We start from the raw sequence: 23,985 nt of genomic DNA on the forward strand, positions 1-23,985 counted from the left end.
GAGACATACAATTTACTACCTTAATCATTTTTAAGCCTATAGTTTCAGTGGCATTAAGTACATTCAAACTGTTGTTGGATGGTAATTCTTCAAGGGCAATGTTTTATGGTTTCCCCAGGAACAACTTCCAGGACATTTCTCTTCCCCCAAGTCCAGTGATGACCTTGAGAGTGGCCTCCTGGGTGACGCCTAAGGATCTGCTTTGGCTCTGGTATGGCACCAAATACAGTCTCCACACCTTGGTACTAACTGAGATTTACTCAGACCTTGGTCTAAGATTCTTTCAATTGTATTTATTGTCATGGACAGTGGAACCATCAAATGGTGTCTGGTAAGAGCCTAACTGTGGTCATGTGGATGTATATTTAAGATATGAAGTCAAGGCCTAATTTTCATCTCCAGGGCCACAAATAGAAAATCCTCACTGTAAACAGGTTTTTGGTGGTGGGATAATGTTATCACTTATTTGACTACTTAAATTGCACAACACCCATTGCCTCTATAACTATTTAAAGAACGTTAGATTAGAAAACACTTAAGAAGAAAATTTCATCCTCATTTAAGAATTTCCTTCTTGATGTAAAAAAAAAAATTTCCATTCTATCTTCTAGTTGATTACTACAATGGCAATGTATGTCACTGTGATGATCTATTAAAATAAATACATAATACACATTTAAAAAATAAAATTTAAAACTTTGCAAAAAGTATTCTAATTATTTACTAAGAAGACCACAAAAGACACATGAGGGTTCTATATTTTTTCCTGATGCTTAATAGATGGAAGATGATGCCTGTTCCTATGTTCCCTTTTTCTCATGAGGGCACCTCCAGGAATTACCTTGCTGACAGCAGAGAAAACGTGAAGTAACTCTTCTTAACTTTACTAAAACTCCATAAAGAGAGTGGAAATTAATCCTCCTTTAATTCTGCAATGTGTAATTTCTATTTCCCAGTGAGTTTCTAATTCTCTATAAATTTAACATACAGTAGTACAAGAAACCGGTAATGTATTTACTAATTATTCATGAAAAAGAAGTAATTCCTCAAGACAAAGAAGGAAATTCCTAAGCTAAGGAATGAACGAACCATCAGTGACTAGAGTGAAAGGAAACACATTGATGCTTTAGAACTTGCTGGATGCAGTAGCTCATGCCTGTAATCCTAGCACTTTGAGAGGCTGAGGCAGGAAGACTGCTTAAGGCCAGGAGTTCGAGACCAGCCTGAGCAGAGTGAGACCCCATTTCTACAAAATATAGAAGAATTAGCTGGGTGTGGAGGTGGGTGCCTGTGGTCCCAGCTTCTTGGCAGGCTGAGGCAGGAAGATCACTTGAGTCCAGGAATTCGAGGTTGCAGTGAGCTACGATGATACCACTGTACTCTAGGCCAGGCGACAGAGTGAGACCTTGTCTCAAGAAAACCCCAAAAAACAAAAATAAATTTTGTTAGGGTGGATCCAAGGTAGTTTTTCGTTGAGAGCTATTATAATTTACCCCTATTAATCAGGCAGTATCTTCTGATGACTACATGCAAACTTAACCAAAGACTCAAGGAGATCATCCCTTTTCAGATCTCCAGAGCTTTCTCTGTGCAGTCCTCCTTCTCTGGGTTTCTGCCCCACAAATACTAGCCATCTTGATCTTCCCAAACTTCTATCCTGTCTCCTCAACTCAGTGAGACTGCTGGGCTTTCTCTCATTTCTTTCTCTATTCAGCAGCCTCAACGGCCTTTAGGCAGTAAGCTAGGGGCAATCATAGGGCTCACTTCATGTGTTTCTCTTCTTTTAGGGATCTCTTCTACCTGTTTTCCAATGTCTAGTTTTCTAGTTGTTTAAGGTAGGCGTATAAATCTAGTTCCTGTTGTTTCTTCATAGCCAGAAGCAGAAGTCAAACAGCTAGGATTCACGCCCATCTTAACCAAACCTGGTCTTTAACCTCCAGGATTTTGTTACCCAATAGACTATCCTGACATATTATGAGTTGTCTTTTATTCCTGAGATGTATACAAGGTAAGAGCAAAGGAACACTAGGGGTGGGAGTAAAGGTTAAAAAAGGCTTGGGCTTGAAATAAGGCGGTTTCTTGGGGTTTTCTTCAGCCAGATGGGGTTACACGAAGGCATACAGTGTATGCATTTTGGGTGCCGGGAATAAAAAGGAAGATTTTTATTCATGATTTTTTCATTTTGTACATGACAAAGGATAATCCCAAATAGTTAAGTTCTTTAGATAATAAAGATAGGAGCCTAAAGCTAATTGAAATCATTAAGTCAGGTTAAACTCACAATTCATTCTTCCTATTAGTTTTCCTTACAGAAACTAAATTCCATCACATATGAAACTCCATGCTCACAAAACTATGAAGAAGCCATCTAAATATTTTATGCAGGGAATGAAATGGCTTTTTTAGACATCTCAAAGGCAAGGTCATCACACCTTACACAGCTAATATGAGCCTTCAGTTCAATAACATTACATGTAATGATACTCATAGCCTTCAAAGTGTTTACAGAGCTCTACATACACCATTTTTTCCCTTACAATAATGCTGCAAGATAGGGTCAAAAGTGTGGTCTTCAATTCACAAATGAGGGCACTGATTTGTCTAAGGTCACCAGCTAGCTGGTGAGAGAGCGGGGTCAAGGCTCCAGTTTTCCTGACAGCTTCAAAACTCAGTATAATTTGGCTCCTTTGACTTAATCCTTTTAAACACGGCAAGGTATAACCTTGCATAGTACTCATGATCTAACACTGGTGAGTCTAGCAAGCAGCATCGTAAGGTTTGGTGAAAAGATGCATGCCAGGGCATGTCACCATGACTCAGAGAAGTCATGCATACATGCAGTGAAGATAAGGGCAACAGCTTAGAGCTAAACAATATAAAATGACCTCACATTTTGGATCCAGTGTTTTCACTTAAGACCTTGCCTTCCATACACAAGACGAAGAAGTTTAGAACACTGAAATCAGATTATTATGCTATGTACATGATACTGCTTTAGCAGTACGGCTTACACAGAGCATAGAATTTTATAGTTAATTTATTTTCCAAACTGAGTTAAAAAAAGAAACTGTTTGTTTCACAGGGGAAAGAGGTCATGGCATTAAGAAGGTATGTGCTGGCTGAGACTGGCAAGAACTACAACATTACTCACAGTGTTCAGCCACATTTTCAGAGCTGACACTATATAGCCCTTGTGAGAACTGATGGGGCCATTCTTGCCCTGGCACACCAGAAGAACTGCAGCTACCAATGTGGCACATAAAATAAAGTGGGACATTCCAAGGCCATACTATTTGAATAGATGCTACAAGCTAAGTCACACGATCACAGAGATAACTATAAAGTTATTTTAAAATAAAAATAAATAAAAGATAATTTGGATTTCCTTCCTCTTCTTTTTTTTTTTTTTTTTGAGACAGAGTCTTGCTTTGTTGCCCCAGGTAGTGTGCAGTGGCATCATCATAGCTCACGGAAACCTCGAACTTCTGGGCACAAGCAATACTCCTGCCTCAGCCTCCCAAGTCACTGGGACTACAGATGTGTGCCACCTGTACAGCTAATTTTTCTATTTTTTGTACAGACGGGGTCTCACTCTTGCTCAGGCTGGTCTTGAATTCCTGACCTCAAGTGATCCTCCCACCTCGGCCTCCCAGAGTGCTAGGATTACAGACGTGAGCCACTGCACCTAGCCCTTCTATTTGTTTTTAAACATTTTACCAGGTGCAAGAAAGATTAAAAGAAGTTAAGAGGCAGAGCAGCAGGTAACTAATAAGGATAAGAAAAGAAGAGAACAGAGAAGCAGCAGCAGAAAAATCCAGAGGCCGGAAAGGCAGAGATAAGAGAAGAGACAAGCTAATGGGAAAAGGGACAAAGAGGAAGGAATAACCAAGCATACACCACAAAGTTCTGTTTTAAAGAAATAAATATGTGGTCCACTTCACTTTGCCATTGGTTCCAATTTAGTGATTCGTAAGGAGGTGAGGGTTAAACTTCTGGCTTGAAGGTGGAGTCAAATCAAAGCCTGCGATGAAGATGGAGTTTGTGTATATGTACTCTGAAAACACATATGATAGAACAATTGTTTTATATTACAAACTATTAATATAAGAAGTAAAGCAAAATGCAACAGAATCCTAATAGGGATGGGACAAAGATGAGTAAGGGAAATTTGCAGATTGTGACAAAAAGCTAAGAAACATAGCTTTATATAACATTCTAGTATCTATTGTGAGAAATGATGTGGATTATAGTACTATTTCTGTAACCTCTGATGTGGCTCATTCTTTTTCTCTTAATTGCTTTTGCTACTAGGATTCTTGAAAGAGGCAGTCTTTAGATAGCAGTCATGAACAAACTTTGTATGAACATAAGTAAAAGCCAGTGGTTCACAGTGATTTGGCTATTTCTATTTGCAGACAGAAGGACAGAGTCTACTGCTTCACATTAAGAGTATCACTCTTCCCTTCGGTATTCACACCTGGTCCCTGAGGACATTAGCTATTAACAAAGTATGAGAAATAGCTTCATTAACAAATTCTCTGGGTATAAAGATTCTTTAAAAGTCAGTATGGGCTGGGCACAGTGGCTCACGTGTGTAATCCTGGCACTTTGGGAGGCCGAGGCAGGAGGATTGATTGAGCTCAGGAGTTTGAGACCACCCTAGGCAACAGCGAGACCTCAGTCTCTACTACAAAAAACAAAAACAAAAACAAAAAAGTTAGTGTGTTTATCCAGGGGCCTCTTCAGTGATGGGTGGTAGTTTCAGAAGGTGGCATACTCTGAAAGGTCACTTGAAAGGGGAATGTGATAGCCACAGGGGGAACTGTACTGAGATAGAAAACAGTGTCTCCTGTTTAGGAAGAGAAGATCAGGGCACCGTGGCCTCTAAGCCTTGGGATTTTTCTGAGTGCAGGGTGATGAGTCAACATCCTGGAGCATGTTTAATGCTGTTACCAAATTTTAAAATGTATTCACTTTTTAAGTTTACATAAAGTAAAATCCATGCTGTTCATAAACCAGGTACAGGTGTTTCTGACAAAAGATTCCATTAGAATGATTCAGTTTACCAATAACAAGCATACTGTATTAACAGATCACTACATTATAGACGTGGACTGAAAGGGGACAGAAATCTAAATTACAAAATAAATTAAGCAACAAAGAAATAGCACCTAGAGTTTAAAAGGTAGCAAGTGGTGAAGATCTAAGAGAATTATACAGACCATAGTCAGCTACTTAATAATCTCATCACTTCTAGGTATTTTAAATGGTGGAAAAGACACACCTGTGGCAAATCCCCGCCTGGGAATAATATCTGAAACCTTCCTGTTTGTGGGGAGACCAAGAGCCTACTGAACAGCTGGACAACAGATACAGGAAAAATAAGTCTTGTTGTTGGAACAAAATTGCTTAGCTAAGCCTGACACAGTTATGTCTCTCTTGAGAGAAGCTGTAAATATACTCAAATAGTGAGTGCAGGGTAGCTATGAAATGTGTTTCTTGAGCCTATCACATGCAAAAAAGTTTAATCTCTTATTTATACAACTCACTTTGCCAAACAAGAGTCAATTTGCAATAAAATATTGATACATATGTTCAACAAAATAATCATAACAGAAGCAGAATAATCTAAGTATTAAAAAAGCATGAATAAAACTGTAGGGAAAAAAACATGTTTAATGAGCATATGTACTAATTATAAAGGTTAATGTAGTGATTGTCATTGGGCATTAAATTAGTGCAGTGCTACCTGATGGCCCAAGCAAGAAATGAACAGACAAGTAACTACAGAAGGAAAGAGGACTAATTTAAGGAGGGATAAACTTTTAACTGGTCCTAAACTATTAAAAAAAAGGGGCAAAAAACTGTGAGGATATTAGAGGAATAAGAAAGACTTCTAACCTAAAACCCAATTCCTGCATAATTCTTTCCTTGTCATTTAAGAAAAGTTCCTTGTACTCTAGAGTGAGGAGAATTAATCACCTGAGTTTTTCTGCCACTGTAATCTTTATTATATTTTAATTATCTTCATTAAAATTTTTTTTTAGAAGTTCACTAAAGTCTAAATGTTCTTGCCTTTTCAGATATTCTTCAAGTAAGGGAAAGAAAGTCTTTGAATCATTTCTTGGGCCAACAGTTCTGAGTAAAAGACATATTCACATGTGAGTAAAGAATAGTGTTTGTTTATACTGAGGATTTGCTTCCCTTTCCAATTTCTTATTTGTGTTTTCAGAGCCTTTCATTGAGGACTGTAGACGAGGTAGCTTTAACGGCTTTACTAAATTTCCCTACTTAGCATCAGATAACAAAGATTCAAAGATAATTTAGGGGGAAAATGATACCTAACATACAGACACACTATATTACATTTTAACAGTGAGAAAGACATTGATTTTAGTGGAGGAAGACCTCAGTTTTGGGAGAGTACAGAAACTGATGATAAGTACTGATTCTAGACCATTTCCTTCTTAGTGTTTTTCCAAACAAAAAAACAAACCATTGGTGATTTCTAAGAAGGAAATCTCCTAAACAATATCTTCTAAAAAGCAAAAAAAGTAAATCGAAGAAAATTTTCATCATAAATTAAGATACAACTTTTAAAAAATGAGATCAACTTCTAAAACAACAAATTAAAGGTTATTATTGCAGGGAGAGTAACAGACTTTGCAACAGAAAATCTGTAACAACAGCTAATCCATGTCTAGACTTATATTAATTGTAGGGCAATAAAATTGCATAGGGAAATAAATGCTAAGGAGAAGTAGGTCAAAGTCAGGGCTAAAAGTTGAGGTCAGTGTATATAAATTTACACAAAGATTATAATGAGACAAACTTAATTGACAAAGATACTTCGCTGAGTCCCACCAAATTTGAGTTTATGGAACAAAGAGCCTCAAATGAAAACTAAATACTTACCTTGAAATATGGTTGATTTTAAAAATATTTAGCAGGTATTATTTTTATGAGAAAAAACAATAAAGATATTTCCATTTTGAAAAAAAAGAAAAGCCAGTACAGACACCTTTATCAAGGACTATACCTAGAACTGTCTTTGTTTCCACCTAAGATACCATCTCTTCAGCATTAACATTATGAATATACACATGGCTTGAATTCCCCAAAGGCTATTCCCACATATAAATCAAAGACGTCTTTGCCTAGTTACAATACTGCCACGTTAAATAATTTCTCTAGAAAATTAAACAAATAAGTGAACAAAAATCTCCCCCAAACAGTAATAGTTCACTTTAAAAACTTTTACCAAATTGGACACAGACTATTAACTTTCAGTAATCTCAACTCGAAGCTAACCACAAGTTGATTGTGAATCTACTGAAAAGATGCATTCCCTGCAGTCACAGAACCATTTGGAATAAGGCTGAAGTTAAAATATACTAGCCCTGTTAGGTCCTAACCAAGATAAAAATATACACGTTCCTCAGGAAATGTACCCTCCTACAGAGGACCAAGGGTGGCTGGCATTTATGTGCTTTTGCCCCAATGAAGCAGCGTTACTCATGTAGTGTCAGCTGAGCTCTTCTCTAGAGTTTTTCTTATAAAAAATATAATTCTGACATCCCAATGCTAGATAAACTATAAAAACATCTGCTCTAGACCTCCAAACTTCCTAATTTTCCTTATATATTTAAATTGTACTGTGCATGAACGTACTTCCATCACAGTAGCCAATATGAACAAAAAAGTCAATTCCTGAAGTACATGCGTGTATACCATATATAAAACAAAGGTGGTTCACCTTCCTGGTATGAACAGTTGCCCCAAAAAGTACTACCTACACCAGCCTACAGGCATACAGTTAGGCATTTGTTGGCTGGTCTAAGCACTTGACTATCACAAACAATATGACTTATTTGGGAAAATGCCTTCAGATGGTAACCAATGCTGAATTGGAGAGGGGAACAATCCATTGTATTTTTAAGAAAAGATAGAGACATTCATTATTCAAGTTTATAAATGCTTCATCTGGCAATACGTTCATCTGTAGGATACTCTTAAGCAGAAGGTTCTTCAAATATATTTAAACTATTTTGAGTTATACTTTTTTCCCAGGAACACACACGTTGTGGAAAGAGATATGCCTGTAGTTTAAAGGAACACTGCTTATTATGTGAATTCTTCACCAATATGATGTAATGAAAGATTCAGCACCCACAATATAAGCATTAAGCTGCTGGATCTCTTAAAATAAGAACAAATATGAAGAGAAGAAAAAGAGAAAGTAGTTATTGCAGAGTTGTGTAGGAATAATTAGCCTGACATTTTAGAAAGTGTCTTTTAAAAAAAATAATTATTGCGAGTGCTGTTACTGATACCACCTTGCCTGGGGCCAGATACTGAATGGAAAGCTGAGTTAGAAAATGAGGAGAAATAAAGATAACTGCTCAGTTGTTATGGGCTCCAGAATAAGACATTGGTAGGGTTATATTAATTCTTTAAATTTTCATAATTATGATATTTCTCCCATGATACCATATGATCTCAAATATCCAAATTGAAAAGGGAAAATGTTATTCAATCATTTGGATGTTTTGTCCACACAAGTCAATTTCTGAATAATTAGAGGAGTTTTATTATGTTGTTTCAGACTCAAATTTCCATGTTAAATACTACAGTGTATTATCATAATTTCAAATATGTATTATTTTAACTATGTTGTTTAAATAATTTATCTTCATTTCTCCTTAAAAACTCCTTAACTTTACTCAATGGCCTACCTCCCACAGCAACACGTGCTGTACCTTTTAGTAACATAACTTGATCATTACTAATTTAATGTTAATAATAATTCTGATGCAGCAAACTGTTTTGAAGTTTACTATAATATCTTGTTTAAACATGGTTGCTATGAAAATTAATGTATAATTTTATAATGTATAAAACAGTACCAGCTGGACGTGCTGGTGTGCACCTGTAATCACAGCTACTAGGGAGGCTGAAGTGGGAGGACTTCTTGAAGCCAGGAGTTCGAGACCAGCCTGGGCAACAGAGACCCTGTTTCTAAAACAAATAAACAAAAACCACACAAAAACTCCCCAATATTATCTGAGAATATTTGTCCTGTCTAATAAAAAAGTCCTTGATAACCTGTAAAGATGCCTAAACTTTACTAAATGTAGCAAGTTTTTAAGTTGGGTGAGGGACACATTAGGTTCATTGTACCCATTTATTCCATTTTTTTGAATGTGTAAAAACACCACTTCAGCACTTTCCTTGATAAAGCAGAGTATAGAGGCCATCTAATTTAAAGATTTTACTAATATTTTCTATGTGTACTTAAAACTATTAAGTTTTCACTCATTTAAAATTTCCTAGAATCCGTTAAAAATATAATCAGGCTGATCTTTTCTCAATTATACCGAATTGGTGAGATTTTACTGTACATGCTGTTATAGGACACACCAATCAGAATTCTAAAAAGCATGCATGGACACTTCTGTAACAGTCAAAAAGAAACAAAAGGAATCACAGATTGCCACCCCAATGGATTCATTTTCCTACTTTAAAGATGTGGTAGTACTTTACAGGTCAAGCAAAGTTGACAGCTAATCCCTGGGTCAAGGGTAAGAAAATGGAAGTGAGAAAAAGACACATGAAGATGATAAATACAACATTGTGCTTTCTTCTTTCAAATGAGAGCACTTTCTCCAAAGGTCCTTTTTGTTAAGATAAGAAATGAGGGCGAAATTTTGAAAGGCATCCCACATTATCAGCAAATATGGTAAAATTGAGTTTTAATCATCTTTAAAAGAATCAAACCTACCAAAGATACATATTTAAGCTATGAAAATAACGAAGTTTTTACAGGTCAGCATATCTAGACAAGAACCTGTCAAAAAATAATAAATAGCTAATGCTCTTTTTTTTTGGAGACAAGGTCTTGCTTTGTTGCCCAGGCTAGAGTGCAGTGGTGTCATCGTAGCTCAGCGCAACCTTAAACTACTGGGCTCAAGTGATACTCATGCCTCAGCTTTCCGAGTAGCCAGGCACTCACCACCATGTCCTGCTAATTTTTCTATTTTTTTCTAGAGATGGGGTCTCGCTCTTTTGCCCAGGCTGGTCTCAAACTCCTGGCCTCAAGCAACCCTCTGGCCTCAGCCTCCCAGAGTGCTAGGATTACAGGGCAAATTGGATGCTCAAGAAGGAAATCAAACTGATGGTTGTGGTAAATAAAGACTTGCCTACACAAAGCAGAAATACCATGGGCTACATATAGGAAATGCTTGCTTTGTCATGGAGTCATCACAGAAGCCACCAATTCTTTCCTGGCAACTCTCTGAGTTAAAGAGGAATCCTTTTCACTTGTTACACAACTAGGCAATCCACAATCTTCTAACCTTATGATCACATAATTTCAACGTTCCTTTCTTATTCATTATTTCCTAGAAAATCACTCTTTGATAAAGTGCTATAAATAATTGGATCTTTTTGTTTGCATTATTATATACTAGTATTCCTTGTAAGATAACCAAAGAGCTTATTTTTGCAGAATTGACAAAGTAGGGAAATAATCCTTTTAATATCACTTAAAGCTCGTGTTTACAAATGCATAGGTGAGGATGAGTACCTCAGAATTGCCATTTTCTGTGTTTTTTTAACCAAAGTTATTATGGCACAGAATCACTTCCTTGAATCTTCTTTAATTCACAAAACAGAAATGTTCTTCTCTTTATGATGTGTATTCCCTGATTTTATTTATCCCTCTCAATGAATCCTCAATTTTTCCAGAAACTCCATAGTAAGAATAGCATTATTTCCAATTTTGGGGGGGAATAATCAATTTGGAAATTGATCTGAGTAAGCCTACGGGAGACTGTGGGGCAAAAGGGGACAGTGTCCCCGGATTCTACAGGTAATACTGAGCTAGAACCCAAAGTCTTTAATAAGGTTTTTGGACTTTCCTCTCCCGGTATTAAAAGTATCAGGTAGATTGATTAACAGTAGCGATTTAATGGTTACTTAAACAACAGGGGACAAAGTATAAGAAAAAGTATAAAGTTATAAAACCATATGTTCCTATGCATAAGGTGTCAGAAAAGTTAAATGACAATCTATTATACACTATATCCACATTTAAAAGTACTGATTAGAATGAATTTTGGAATTTAGCATATAATAATCTAAAAGAGAAGCCAATTCTTTACAAATAAAGAAAACACCTTAAAGTTAGTTGTGCCATGCATTTCTACTTTATATGTTTCTCACTTTAAAAAAACTCATAGGCATCAGAAGAAGTCTTGTCTATGTAGTTAACTATAGTGGCTGTTCTAGAAAAAAAACAGTTTTTTTTTTTTTTTTTTTTTTTACATTCCTGCTAATATAATCTGCTCTGAAGGCAGGTAGGCTTATAATTTTTATAGGTCTACCTGAATTACAGTTAAAGAAATAGTTTTTTTTTTTTTGCCAGTTATCAAGTGTAGTAGAATGGGATATGTAGAAGGTTCACGTTATCATGTAAGCACTAGAATCTTATTGAACTGTTATATGTATTAATACCTTTCATCAGTCTAACAGCTCATAAACTTGTATAAATAATCTACACAAATATAAATGTGCTGAAAAAAACTAATCCTACTGTATGGTCCCCACCCACCAGCTGCCACTATCAATTATAAAATTTTCATATTTAGTAACATGGTTTATTATCTAATCATAACTAGACCAAAGACAAGTAATTAACAATCAAAGCTAAGGTATCAGAGACAGTCTATGGATAAGGATTGTATTAGTTGTTTAACAAACAGGCCTTAAGTGATCTGAAACAAAAAGCTGTGATTTTGGAGAATGAGGAAGGGAACCATTCTCCCAACCTTTTATAGATCATAATAAAAAAAGCCACTGGGAGCAAATTCCTCTTTTCTTTTGCTCAGTCCATTTGAGAATAAAGCTCTTACCAATGAAGCTGCAGCTGAGCTCACCCTCAGCTTAATCACTATATAAGGCTGAGGGTTAATTAGCTGCCATTCTTAGCTTGATTTGTTGTTCTAATAAAGATTTGCATAAATCTAAGACTAGGGTAACTGATACTTGATTTTTATTTGAAAGGTAATGTGGAGACAGGGAGCAGCTCATCCATCCTGAGTGTTAATATTTGTGGGTATGCTTAGGGCCATTTTTATTTGACATGATTTGTATAGTTCTGCCTGTTTGAAGACTGGCAGACAAAGACTTCATAGTTGCTTATGAATGCAGGCCCCTGCTGGCCGAGGCTGCACCACAAGGCAGCCTATGTCTGAAGGCAGATGATAGAGAAATGAAATACACAAGCCAGGGTCAGAGCCCAAATGATTCCCTCCCAGAACAAAAGAGAGCCAAATAACACACTTTTTACAGATTACATTAAGTCCTCACTTAAAGTGGTCAATAGGTTCTCAGAAACTTTGACTTGAACTTTACCATAGGCTAACATAAACCAGAGTTAAGATCCTATGGCATTTCGCTTAAAGGCGCAGTTTCCAACGATGTACTATACACTGCTGGTATGTTTGATCTTTGGCATTAAAAAAAAAATGTTATCATGAAAAATTTCAAACATATTCCAAAATATAATAGTATAACGAACTTCCCCCATGTACTCATCACTCAGACCCAACAATTGTTAACAGTCAATCTTGATATCTTCCATATCCTGACCCACCTCCAATCTTTCTGGATTATTTTGAAGCAAATTCCATATATCAAAGAATTTTATTTGCAAATAATTCAGTATGTATCTCTAAAAGGTAAGAATATGTAAAAAATTCATAATCACAATTCTATTATGTCTAAATATTTCTGACAATAATTTCTCAGTATCATATGCTTTATTTTCAAATTTCCAACTGTCTCATAATAGTTATATATTTTGGGGGATTTTTTTTTTAATAATACAGCATCAGAATTGTGTATACAATGAAACAAGCTCATAACACATTGAAAAGTAACACTAGTAGAGTAGAAAAGTAGAATTAAGATTAGTAAAATAATGCCAGATGATATGCAGATTTATACACCATTCAGAAAAAGATGGGGAAAAAGGTTAGAAATATTTCTAGACATTGCTCTGTGAATAAAGCATCAGGTATAGAAAAACTGTTGATATTGTTTTATCTCAAAATTGTCAGTAATCTCAGGACAGTTGATTTTGTATGAGGTAAGATACTTATTATTTATAGGTCTGAAGACCATAACATAAGCACATTTTAAATAATATTTCAAGAAATAGATTTCATACGAGTATTATAAAACATTTAAGAGTTTTTAGAAAAGCCAACAAAATAGCAAAAACAAACTTCAAAAGATGAAACCAAATAGAACAGAACTTAAATTTTATATATGCTGAATAATTAACTTAAGAGAGTATTTACAAACAAGAGTATTCCATGAATATGGAAATTTAATTCCTTAATAGTATTCTCAATTTTGGCAATTCATGAATTAAATCATGTTTGCCAAGCGGGACTAAACTCAGAGAATCTGGGAGGCTGCAGTTGACCTTTAGGACTTACTACCCTTTACTCCTCTCTGCTGCTACTCTGCTTCTGACTGTGTGTCACAGCTAGACTCTGCAGTCAGGTACTATGACAAATAATATTGCTCTGTCAGGCTTAATAACCACTATGGGACAGTGGCCTAAGAAGACCAGCAGTTTAGATCTACCTAGACCACTGTATTAGAAACAGAATTGATTATCACTGGTATATCCACCAACTAGCTGATACCGTATGGACATTTGCCACCTAAGACATAATTCTTCTCAAGAAAGAATATAATAGACAGTACTAAGGATTAGGCTTTTAAATTTTTCTTTCTTTTCTTTCTCTCTCTCTTTCTCCTTTCTCCCCTCTTTCCCTCCCTCTCTCCCTCCCTGCCTTCCTTCCTGTCTCACTCTGTCACTTTGCGTGCAGTGGTGTCATCATAGCTCATTGCAACCTCAAACTCCTGGGCTCAAGTGATCCTCCTGCCTCAGCCTCCTGAGTAGCTGGGACTACAGGCCTGCACCATCAGGCTCAGCTAATTATTTTTTTCTATTTTTTGTAGAGATGGGATCCCACTATGTTTCTCAGGCTGGTCTTGAACTCCTGGCCGCATGTTATCCTCCTGCCTCAGCCTCCCAAAGTGCTAGGGATTATAGGCATGAGCCACTGTGCCCAGTCAATGAAGTTGGTTTGTAAATCCACATCTGCTGTCTACAAATATCAGACTGATAAGGATATGTAGCTCCACCCTAAAAAAAAAACATTTGTTTTTGAATATATCAAAAATTACTGAAAGTGACAGATGTAAATTATAGGAATATGGAAAAGATAAAATCAGTTTATATAGGGATGGATAAGAGTGAGAAAGCATTTTTAACATTGGTTAAATCCATGTTATTATGCAAGGCCTACTTTTGAGCTGAAAGCATTTCTGGTACAAAAACAGCTCTACAGATTCAGTATAGGAAAATCTTATTTATTTGTATTTCATCAAACTTATACCTGTGATAATCTGAAGACAGTTTAGAGTGAAATTTAACTTAATTCTAAGGGGAAAAAAATCTGGGATTGAAATGTACCAGATAACTGTATGAAATAAATCCACTCAACAAAAGAACGGACATTTTGACTTTAGACAAACAACTCTATTTAAGACTCTGGAAGTGTCATCATTCATAAAAATAAGGTGCCAAATAGGAAACTTTTTCTTTTTTTTTTCCCTGAGACAGGGTCTCACTCTGTTGCTCAGGCTAGAGTGCAGTGGTGTCATCATAGCTCACTGCAACCTCAACCTCCTGGACTCAAGTTCCTCCTACCTCAGCCTCCCAAGTAGCTGGGACTACAGGCATGTGCCACTGTGCCTGACTAATTTTTCTAATTTTTGTAGAGATGGGGGGTCTCACTCTTGCTTGGGCTGGTCTCAAACTCCTGGCCTCAAAGCGATCCTCCTGCCTCAGCCTCCTAAAGTGTTAGGATTACAGGTTTGAGCCACCAAGTCCAGCCATGAAACCTTTTTATATGTGTTCAAGTGTGATAAACTAAATGTTAATATGTATTTTACAAATACTATTCTATTCTCATATCAGGCAGGCTGTCTCTGGTTTTGAGGGACATTATTATTTTTAGGCTTATTCTTACTATCAATAGCATTATTTTCAAAATCTATTTCTTTTTCTTATGTAATTTTGCATTAGTTGGGAATGATTTTTAATTTTTACAAAACACATCTGTAATTTCTGAGACACAGCAAAAGAAAACTACTTCACTGAACAGAAATATTTTTGATTGCAGAGGGCTTTAGTAGGATGAATCTATTCCTTTAAGCGGGGATATTTGTACAGAGAACAGACTCTCGCCACATACAGTTTTATTCAGGGTTACAGGCCCCATTTCAGCTGACTGAAAAGCAAGGCAGGCCAGGCTCCAATCATCACACAAAAAAATGCCTTCTTGGGACATTACCTCCAAATGAGGTTATACACAATCAGAGACAAATGGGACTGAAATAGGGATAATAGGATTAAAAGAACAAAATCACCTTTAAATTAATATAACATTACTGAACTTTACTATGGAGGGGGTGAAGTATGAATTAATTTAAAAATATTTTACAATGATCTTGCACAATTATTTTCTTTTCTTTTTGGCATTAAAACATTAGTTTGTTACTTTAAAATATTTTAGATCCATTACAGTTTTATGAAATTCTGTTTTTACATTTCTTCATTAAAAAAGGTTTTATTACTGAAAAATAGAACACACACAAAAGTAGAAAAGATTATAATTTCTTCATGTTTTATAAACCAGCCAGGAGCCAAAGGGACTCCAATTCATACTTGTCATTTCTCTTTTGTCTAAAATTGTATTTACCTAGTCAACAGAGCTTATTCCTGAGCATGAAAAATAGACTCTCATACAATGTTAAAGCTATTAAGTACTTAAAGAAGGATGTTCCCATTGAGGACATCAATGAAAACCCTATAGCTATCTTTGGATTTTTGTATTTTCCAAAACAAACCCAAATATGTAAAGAATTGGCAGTTGGTTTGTCTTTTAGCTAAAACAAACTGGTCAAAGACACATAATCACAAATCTAGGAGCACACAAGAATTAAGAACTTTCCGTGTTAAGTATATCAGCAAGCCACAAAGGTCTGGCCATAAGCCCTTTAGTTTTTCTGGGAAGTTGTATTTCCTTGTTTACTTTTGGAGGTATTTTCTAGTTCAGGACCATTCAGCTTTTTTTTGGTCTAATAGCTTGTCAAGATGCATAATTATTAGGATGCCAAAAAGGTCACGTCTGTGTGGTGGTGTCTGATTGTTACCAGATTTTAATAGCCCACATTTCTCATATTAACATTTTTTTGGTTGGTATCTAATTAAAGACTAAGCTATTCAATTTGAATTTTTATTATTTGGCAGGAGAATTTAATACGATCTTTAAATGTACTTTCACATCTAAAATGAATTTCATTAATTTTTATCACACTATGCTTTTTCCTTTTTGGCAAATAATAGGTCTTAAAAAGATTAATGAGAAAACCCAATTTAAAAAGAAAATAGTTACAAACTATGAAAATTTTAAATCAATAATAGTAGTAACAGTAGTAGTAGTAAAGTAAACAAGTCACAAAGGTCTGGCATTTAAGTGTGGAAAAGCTCCAACACAATATTAGTTTTAAAGTGTCTTACCAGGGTTGCAATCTGTAAGAAGGGAGCAGATGGAGAGGAGAACTTTAGAAATGGTTAGGGCCGGACTCCAGTTGTCCTTTAGGATGTCCAGACAGATCACACCTTGGCTGTTAATATTACAGTGATAGATTCTTGTTCGGAAGGTAACCTAGAAGAAAATGTAAAGTTGTTATAGGCATATCTTTTATTAGACAAAATAGTCCAGGCCATTGGCTAAAGTAAACTTGATTTTTCCTTAGATATAGGAGAATAATCAATAAACAGAAATCATCATTTGAATTTGTCACTCTAGGCAAATTTGTCGTTCTCTTTAGAGAACTAAACACCAATAGCAAAATCATGACATTTTGCTTCTGACGAATAATACTGTTATTTAACGTTTAGAGACTGAATTCACTTTTGATACAATTATAGGAATATTCACAAGGGGAAACTGATTCTGACCTCTAAAAATAATTTCAAAGAAAATTTTGTTGGATTCCAGTCGCTTTAAGGATTTTGTATATTTATGAGATTCAAACACCAAAAAGTATAGAAATACTAAATGGGAATGGGAATAATGAAAATAAAATAAATATTACTCTATAGCATGGTTTTAAAACATGAACTAGGGCATATTTATAAGTAATATGCCTAGTATATGCAACTATGTTAGTTATAATTATATTAATTATAATTTATATTAGTTGTATTACTATATATAGTTAGTTTTAATTTATAACCTTTTCCTTCTTAAATTCTATTTTTTTTTTTTTTTGAGACAGAGTCTCTCTTTGTTGCCCAGGCTAGAGTGAGTGCCGTGGCTTCAGTCTAGCTCACAGCAACCTCAAACTCCTGGGTTTCAGCGATCCTACTGCCTCAGCCTCCTGGGTAGCTGGGACTACAGGCATGTGCCACCATGCCCGGCTAATTTTTTCTATATATATTTTGGTTGGCCAGATAATTTCTTTCTATTTTTTTAGTAGAGACAGGGTCTCGCTCTTGCTCAGGCTGGTCTTGAACTCCTGACCTTGAGCGATCCACCCGCCTCAGCCTCCCAGAGTTAAATTCTATTTCTTAAATGTACTGTTAAGTATAGCCTACCTTTTCCCTTTGATAGCTAGATTGCCACTGTATGTTGGTTACATATAATTTTAAAATAACATTTTTTAAAAACTTCAGTTGAAAAAATTAAGTCCAAATCAGTTTTATAACTGCTAAAATTCTATTTAATAAAAGTTTTATATAAGCAACAATAAGATTTGAATACTATTTATCAATATTTTGTTTATAAATGTTCTCAAATGTATAAGTTGAAATATACGGAAATCTTGGTGCTCTGAAGACCAGTCTTCTAGTTCCCTAAGTTCAAAATGGCTCTGAAGCAAGAAAAACACACATGGCAGGTCTTTGTAGGTGTTGCCACTTCACCAGGGCATCTAGCAGCCACTCACACAGCAGGAAATTTATGTAATTTATATGATGTCAAGTCTCAGAAAGGACAGATCCATAGTCTTGTACAGTTGTTGAACATCACAGCACCATTTTCTGGCTAGATTAGTACTTCTAATGAGAACTACCCTTCTAGCATCATACCAGACCAGATAACCTTGATATCCTTCCCTACACATACACATCTCAATACCTAAAAGAAAATGTAACCAACATTCTTTAAAACGCATAGCTGAATCTGCAAGGGGAATCCTCATGGACCAGAATTGAAAACTAAAAACTATAGTTAGGCATCCCAACTGACATTGCATGTGCCACAGGTGGGTTTGGGGCAAGAGGGAGGGTAATAAAGGATGGTAGTCAGTTTTAATAAAGCGGAGGTTTGGGTTTTGGTGTCCTCATGGAAAAAGAAGATGAAATCTTAGGCGTATGTGGCAAGGGGTTGTAATTGAGAGTTCTTATATAAATTAAGACACTTGAATGGCTAGTCTTTCAGTAAATGGATGGACTTAGAAAGATACATCTTATGGGAGAGATAGCAAAGAAACTTGCTAGAGAAAGCCTAGGTTCTTGACTGAGACAAGAAATGTCTTACCTGTGAATTCTAAATCATGGACACATACACTATGCAAACACTAGATTAAAAAGTTTAAATAACTATATTACTATCAGATCAAACATATGTTTAAGGCAAAAAGCACTGTTAGGAATAAAGAGGTTTACTACATTATCATAAAATGAACAATTCACCAAGAAAATAATAATAATTCTGAATCTGACTAATAATATAGCCAAAAATATACAAAGTAAAAACTGGCAGAATTATAAGGAGAAAATGACATACCTACAATGAAAGAGTGATACTTTCACTATAGTAACTGATAGGTCAACCAGACCAAAAATTAGTAAGAATACTGAAGATTTGAACAGCCAAATAAACAAAATCAAAGAACTGAATAAAGGTAAAATTCTATACTTAATTAAAAAACACGTTTTTAAAGTATGTAAGAAACATTTATAAAAAATGCTAAGCCATAAGAGAAGTTTCATGTAGATCCCCCTCATTATATGTTTGGAAACTGAAAAACTCACTTTCAAATAATTCTTGGAACAAAGAAAAAAATCAGCCGTATTTATAGCTGAATGACAATGAAAATGTTGGGTTGCTAGTATCAAAATTTTGTGCTTCAGCCAAAACAGTCATAAAAGAGAAATTTACAGTTTCATATGCATATATGAGAAAGGAAGAAAGATATTTAATGAGTTAAGTGTCAAACTCATGAAGGTAGAAAAAGAACAATGGAGTAAACCCCATGAAAGAAGAAATAAAGACATGAGTTAATGAAACAGAGAACACTTAGTGGTATTAAAATTTCTGCAAAAAAGTCAGAGTACCTATCCCTTTAAGTGCTATCCCTTTAAATGAAAAGACAAAAATATTTTTATGATCCAATGTAAATGATGAGTGGTTTATGTAATAGTGATATTTTCAAATCCTATCAGATGGCTACTCCAGCCATGGCTACTCTGAGCTAGCTAATCCTAAAAACAACTCAATGAGTAAAGTATTAAAGTACCCACTTTAAAAAGGATGAAACTGAGGCACAGGGAGGTTAAAGAATTGGCTCAAGGTCCCACATGTAGTAAGTGGGAGCCAGAATTTGAACACAATTTTGCTGACCCAAAAGCCTATGGTCAACTACTCTCAGCATCAATGTCTTAAAAACAAAAAACAAACCAAAAACCCACCTTGAAATAGGCTCTTTTCACTCTACATAATTCCCTGTAATTTCGGAGTTGTTGCATGTGTGAATAATTTGTTCCTTTTTATTGCTGAGTAGTATTCTATGGTACAGATATACCAGCTTGTTTAACCATTTACCCACTGAAGAATATCTGGGTTTCTAGGAGTAGAAACAAATCAAAATGTTTTTTCTAGTCTTAGACTCAACACAGAACACTTCTGTGACCAATGCAGGGTGGGGAGTTTTCCCCAACAACCAATTTTCTGACACCAGCTGGGTGTCCCACAATTTAATTCAATTCTGACACTATCCACCTGGAGTCAAGAGTCAGATCCCACAGGTTAAAGGCTCAGTCCCACAGGCCTGCCCTCACTTCAGGTGCCAGTCTCAAGTCTGGGCCTCTAGAACTTTTGCCAACTTGGCTATAAAATGGAGTTCCCATTTGGGTCTAATCATTTGTTACAGCAGCTCACAGAACTCATGAAAGTGCTTTACTTATGTTTATTGGTTTATTATAAAGGATGTTACAAATGATACAGATGAACAGCCAGATATAAGAGATGCATAGGGCAAGGGATGGGGGAACGGGTGTGAAACGTCTATGCCCTCCTGGGGCATGTCAACCTTTATGAGTTCAGCAACCCAGAACCTCTGAACCCTGTCCTTTAGGATTTTTATGGAGGCTTCATTATGTAGGCATGATTAATCAAATCATTGGTCACTGGGGATCAACTCAACCTTTAGCCACTCTCCCCTCCCAGAAGGTCAAAGGCGAGGTGGGGCTGAAAGTTCCAACCCCTGAAAGTTCTAATCATATGTTGGTTTCTCTACAACCAGCCTTTATCAGGAGGCTGTCCCTCAGGAGACCCCAGCTGTCAGTCACTTCATTACATACAAAACACCTGAGATTCCAAGGATTTTAAGGAGCTCTGTGCCAGGAATGAGGACTAAGACCAAACAGTATATATTTCTTACTAGAAATCATAGTATCATAAGGTTGTTTCTAGATTTTAGCTATTACAAATAAAGCTGTTATGAACATTTGTGTATGTGTTTTTATGTGAACACAAGTTTTTACATCTCTGGGATAAATGCCCAAGAGTGTAATTGCTGGGTCATATGGTAAACTCATATTTAGTTTTATAAGAAATTGCCATACTCTTTCCCAGAAGGACTGTACCATTTTATATTGCCACTAGCAATGTGATCTGGTTTCTCTGCACCTTTGCCAGCATTTGGTATTATTACTATGTTTTATTTTAGCCATTCTGATAGGGTATAATGATACCTCACTCTGGTTTTAATTTGCATTTCCCTGTATACTAATAATGTTAACTACTTTTTCATGTGCTTATGTGCTATCTGGATATCTTCTATGGTTTGTCTTGTCTTTTGCCCATTTTCTTTTCTTTTTCTTTTTTGAGACAGAGTGTCACTTTGTTGCCCGGGCTAGAGTGAGTGCCGTGGCGTCAGCCTTGCTCACAGCAACCGCAAACTCCTGGGCTTAAGCGATCCTACTGCCTCAGCCTCCCGAGTAGCTGGGACTACAGACATGCGCCACCATGCCCGGCTAATTTTTTCTATATATATATTTTAGTTGGCCAGATAATTTTTCTATTTCTATTTTTTAGTAGAGACGGGGTCTTGCTCAGGCTGGTCTCGAACTCCCGACCTTGAGCGATCCACCTGCCTCGGCCTCCCAGAGGGCTAGGATTACAGGCGTGAGTCACAGCGCCCGGCCTGCCCATTTTCTCATTAAAGATTTTTTTAAATTATTGACTCTATTGTGTTTTAAATGAAGATATTTCATTAAAACTGAAATGTAGTTGGATGAAAAATAATAAAATAATAATGCATGAATTTACAATGAATCTTGTGAATTTTTTGGACAGAGTTTTACACTTCAATGTTTTATAATGCTAATAGAAAGGATCTACTTTGGTGATGTTTGTCAACTTCTGTTCTGACAGGTATTCATGAATTAAACCACACTGAATTAAACAGGCAGACTGACTGTCCGTATAGGTTCTAATGCTAAAGATTCCCACAACTACCACCTTTTGAAGCTGGGAAAAAAATCATGATCCCAGAGTTTTACGAAGTGTTAAGTATTTACCTATTGTAATTTAAGCCATAACCTCTTCAGTGTTCCCCATCATATTCCTACTTCTAATACCACTTTTGCCATAAGACCTCCTCACTAAACTGTGAGACACGAAAGTATTGTAACTGATGTCCACTGTGGTGCCTGGCATATAGAAAAAGCCCACTGTTTGCTGAACAAATGCTAACACACCACAAGCTAGTGCTCAAACAGACAACTATTTCTCTGAGGGGTTGTAATGTAGCATCTTATTGTTTTTTAGGTAAAAGAGTATTTTAGAACCACAACTTAAGAATAAAGGCTGGAAAACAAGAATATCCTGAAGAAGCACAAGATATTTTCAACATCTTTCTGTCCCATGTTAGTTTACTAAATTTTCCTAGAGATTAAGATATTATTTCAGAAGAGATTTCATACAGGCTAAGCCAATAATAAAAAATAATAAATATTTAGTAAGCACTCAATATATGCCAGATACTCTAACATAAACATTTTTATCATTACAATTTCCCATTTAAACGCTAAAGAAAACCTAAAAAATGAGTGTCCTGGCCATATCAGCAAATGTGTTCCACAATTATGACAAAAAGCTCACTAATAAAAGCTTTTGAAACAGCCAGCATTCTTTTCCAAGCCCTATCAACAAACCTAGGGGAAATGAGAGACAATACATGCAAACTGATAAGGAATTATCTGCAGTCCTTAGATATTAGTGATTCAGAAATAGGAAATGATGTTTTGAATGCTGACAAATAACAAAGGACTTGCAACTGCCAGAAGGAGATTTGTAGAGGCTGAGAAACCATACTCCTCCCACCCCTCATCCTACAGAAGACTGCTATGCTCTCTGACTCAATTTTCCCAAAAGCCTATCACATTATCTTGTTCAGGGGGCTGGGCAGCTGTATATCCTTCACTTCATATTCCTGGCAAAGAAACAAATGATAAAAAAATGACCGTAAAGTAAACTGCGGTTCCATTGCAGGGACTAATACCATTGAGTTCCATGTATCAAACAACTTACACCTGCCTTTCCATTTACAGCTGTATTTGAAGCACAGGTCAATATCTGATGTTTAACAATGACAGCCATCGTTCCTCAAGGAAAGGTAAAATTATATAGAGAATACTTTTCAAAGGCAGGGAAGGGAGCACCTTTTAGAACATATTCTGAATACAGGAAATTTTAACAATATGATTTGGATATAATGATATAGAAAACTTATTTATCTAGAATGGCTAATCCCAGATGAGCCTAGATGAGAAAGGTTTTAATTTATGTGTGATACACAAACAGCTACACCGGCATGTGTGAGTGCACGTGTGTAGCAGACAGAATAATGCCACCTACCCTGAAAGATGTCCATACCCTGATCCCTGGAACCTGTGACTATTACCTCCCATGATAAAAGAGATTTGTGATTAATGAAGGATCTTGAGATGGAGTGATTATCCTGGATTATCTGGGGAGGCCCATGGAAATCACAAGGGTACTTGTAAGAGAGGCAGGAGAATTGGAGTCAGCAGTAGGGGATGTGATGAGTGATGTGAAGAAGGGGCTCTGAGCCAAGGAATGCAGTTGGCCTCTAGAAGCCAGAAAAAAAAAAATGGATTTCTCCCTAAAGCCTCCAGAATGAACTCAGCGGTGCTGACACCTTGATTTTAGTCTTCTGATTTCCAGAACTATAAGATAGTAAATCCATAGTGTTTTAAGCAACCAAATTTGTGGTAATTTGTTTCAGCAGCAATAGGAAACGAATACAACATATATATATATGTGTATATATACATATATATACATATTTCCCAGTTGCCTCATTACTTTCTCTTAAGAAGTACTTTAAAATGAAGCTGTTTCTGTACTTCGGTACTTAATAGAATCACCTCTCCTTAAAAATAATTTTAGAAAGAGTTAGCAATTCTTTATGTTGACTATAGCAAAAAGAATGCTACTAAGTAGTGGCTGATCTTGGATAAGTCATTTTGCTACTCTGAGCCTCTATTTCCTAATAAAATTAGAGACTTATTTATTTTTTTTG

The 23,985-nt window shown here is 36.0% G+C and overlaps 1 protein-coding gene across 2 annotated transcripts in view; it reads right to left on the minus strand.

Annotated features, from left to right (window-relative positions):
• LOC123628350 (ubiquitin-conjugating enzyme E2 E2) overlaps positions 1-23,985 on the minus strand; it is a 333,898-nt gene that overhangs the window by 28,514 nt on the left and 281,399 nt on the right. For both annotated transcript variants that reach the window (XM_045538028.1, XM_045538038.1), the window contains exon 5: positions 16,667-16,814. In XM_045538028.1, coding sequence (XP_045393984.1) covers positions 16,667-16,814 — 148 coding nt within the window. The remainder of the gene's footprint in view (positions 1-16,666; positions 16,815-23,985) is intronic.

Source organism: Lemur catta, chromosome 1, assembly GCF_020740605.2.
Source record: "Lemur catta isolate mLemCat1 chromosome 1, mLemCat1.pri, whole genome shotgun sequence".
Lineage (NCBI taxonomy): Eukaryota > Metazoa > Chordata > Mammalia > Primates > Lemuridae > Lemur > Lemur catta.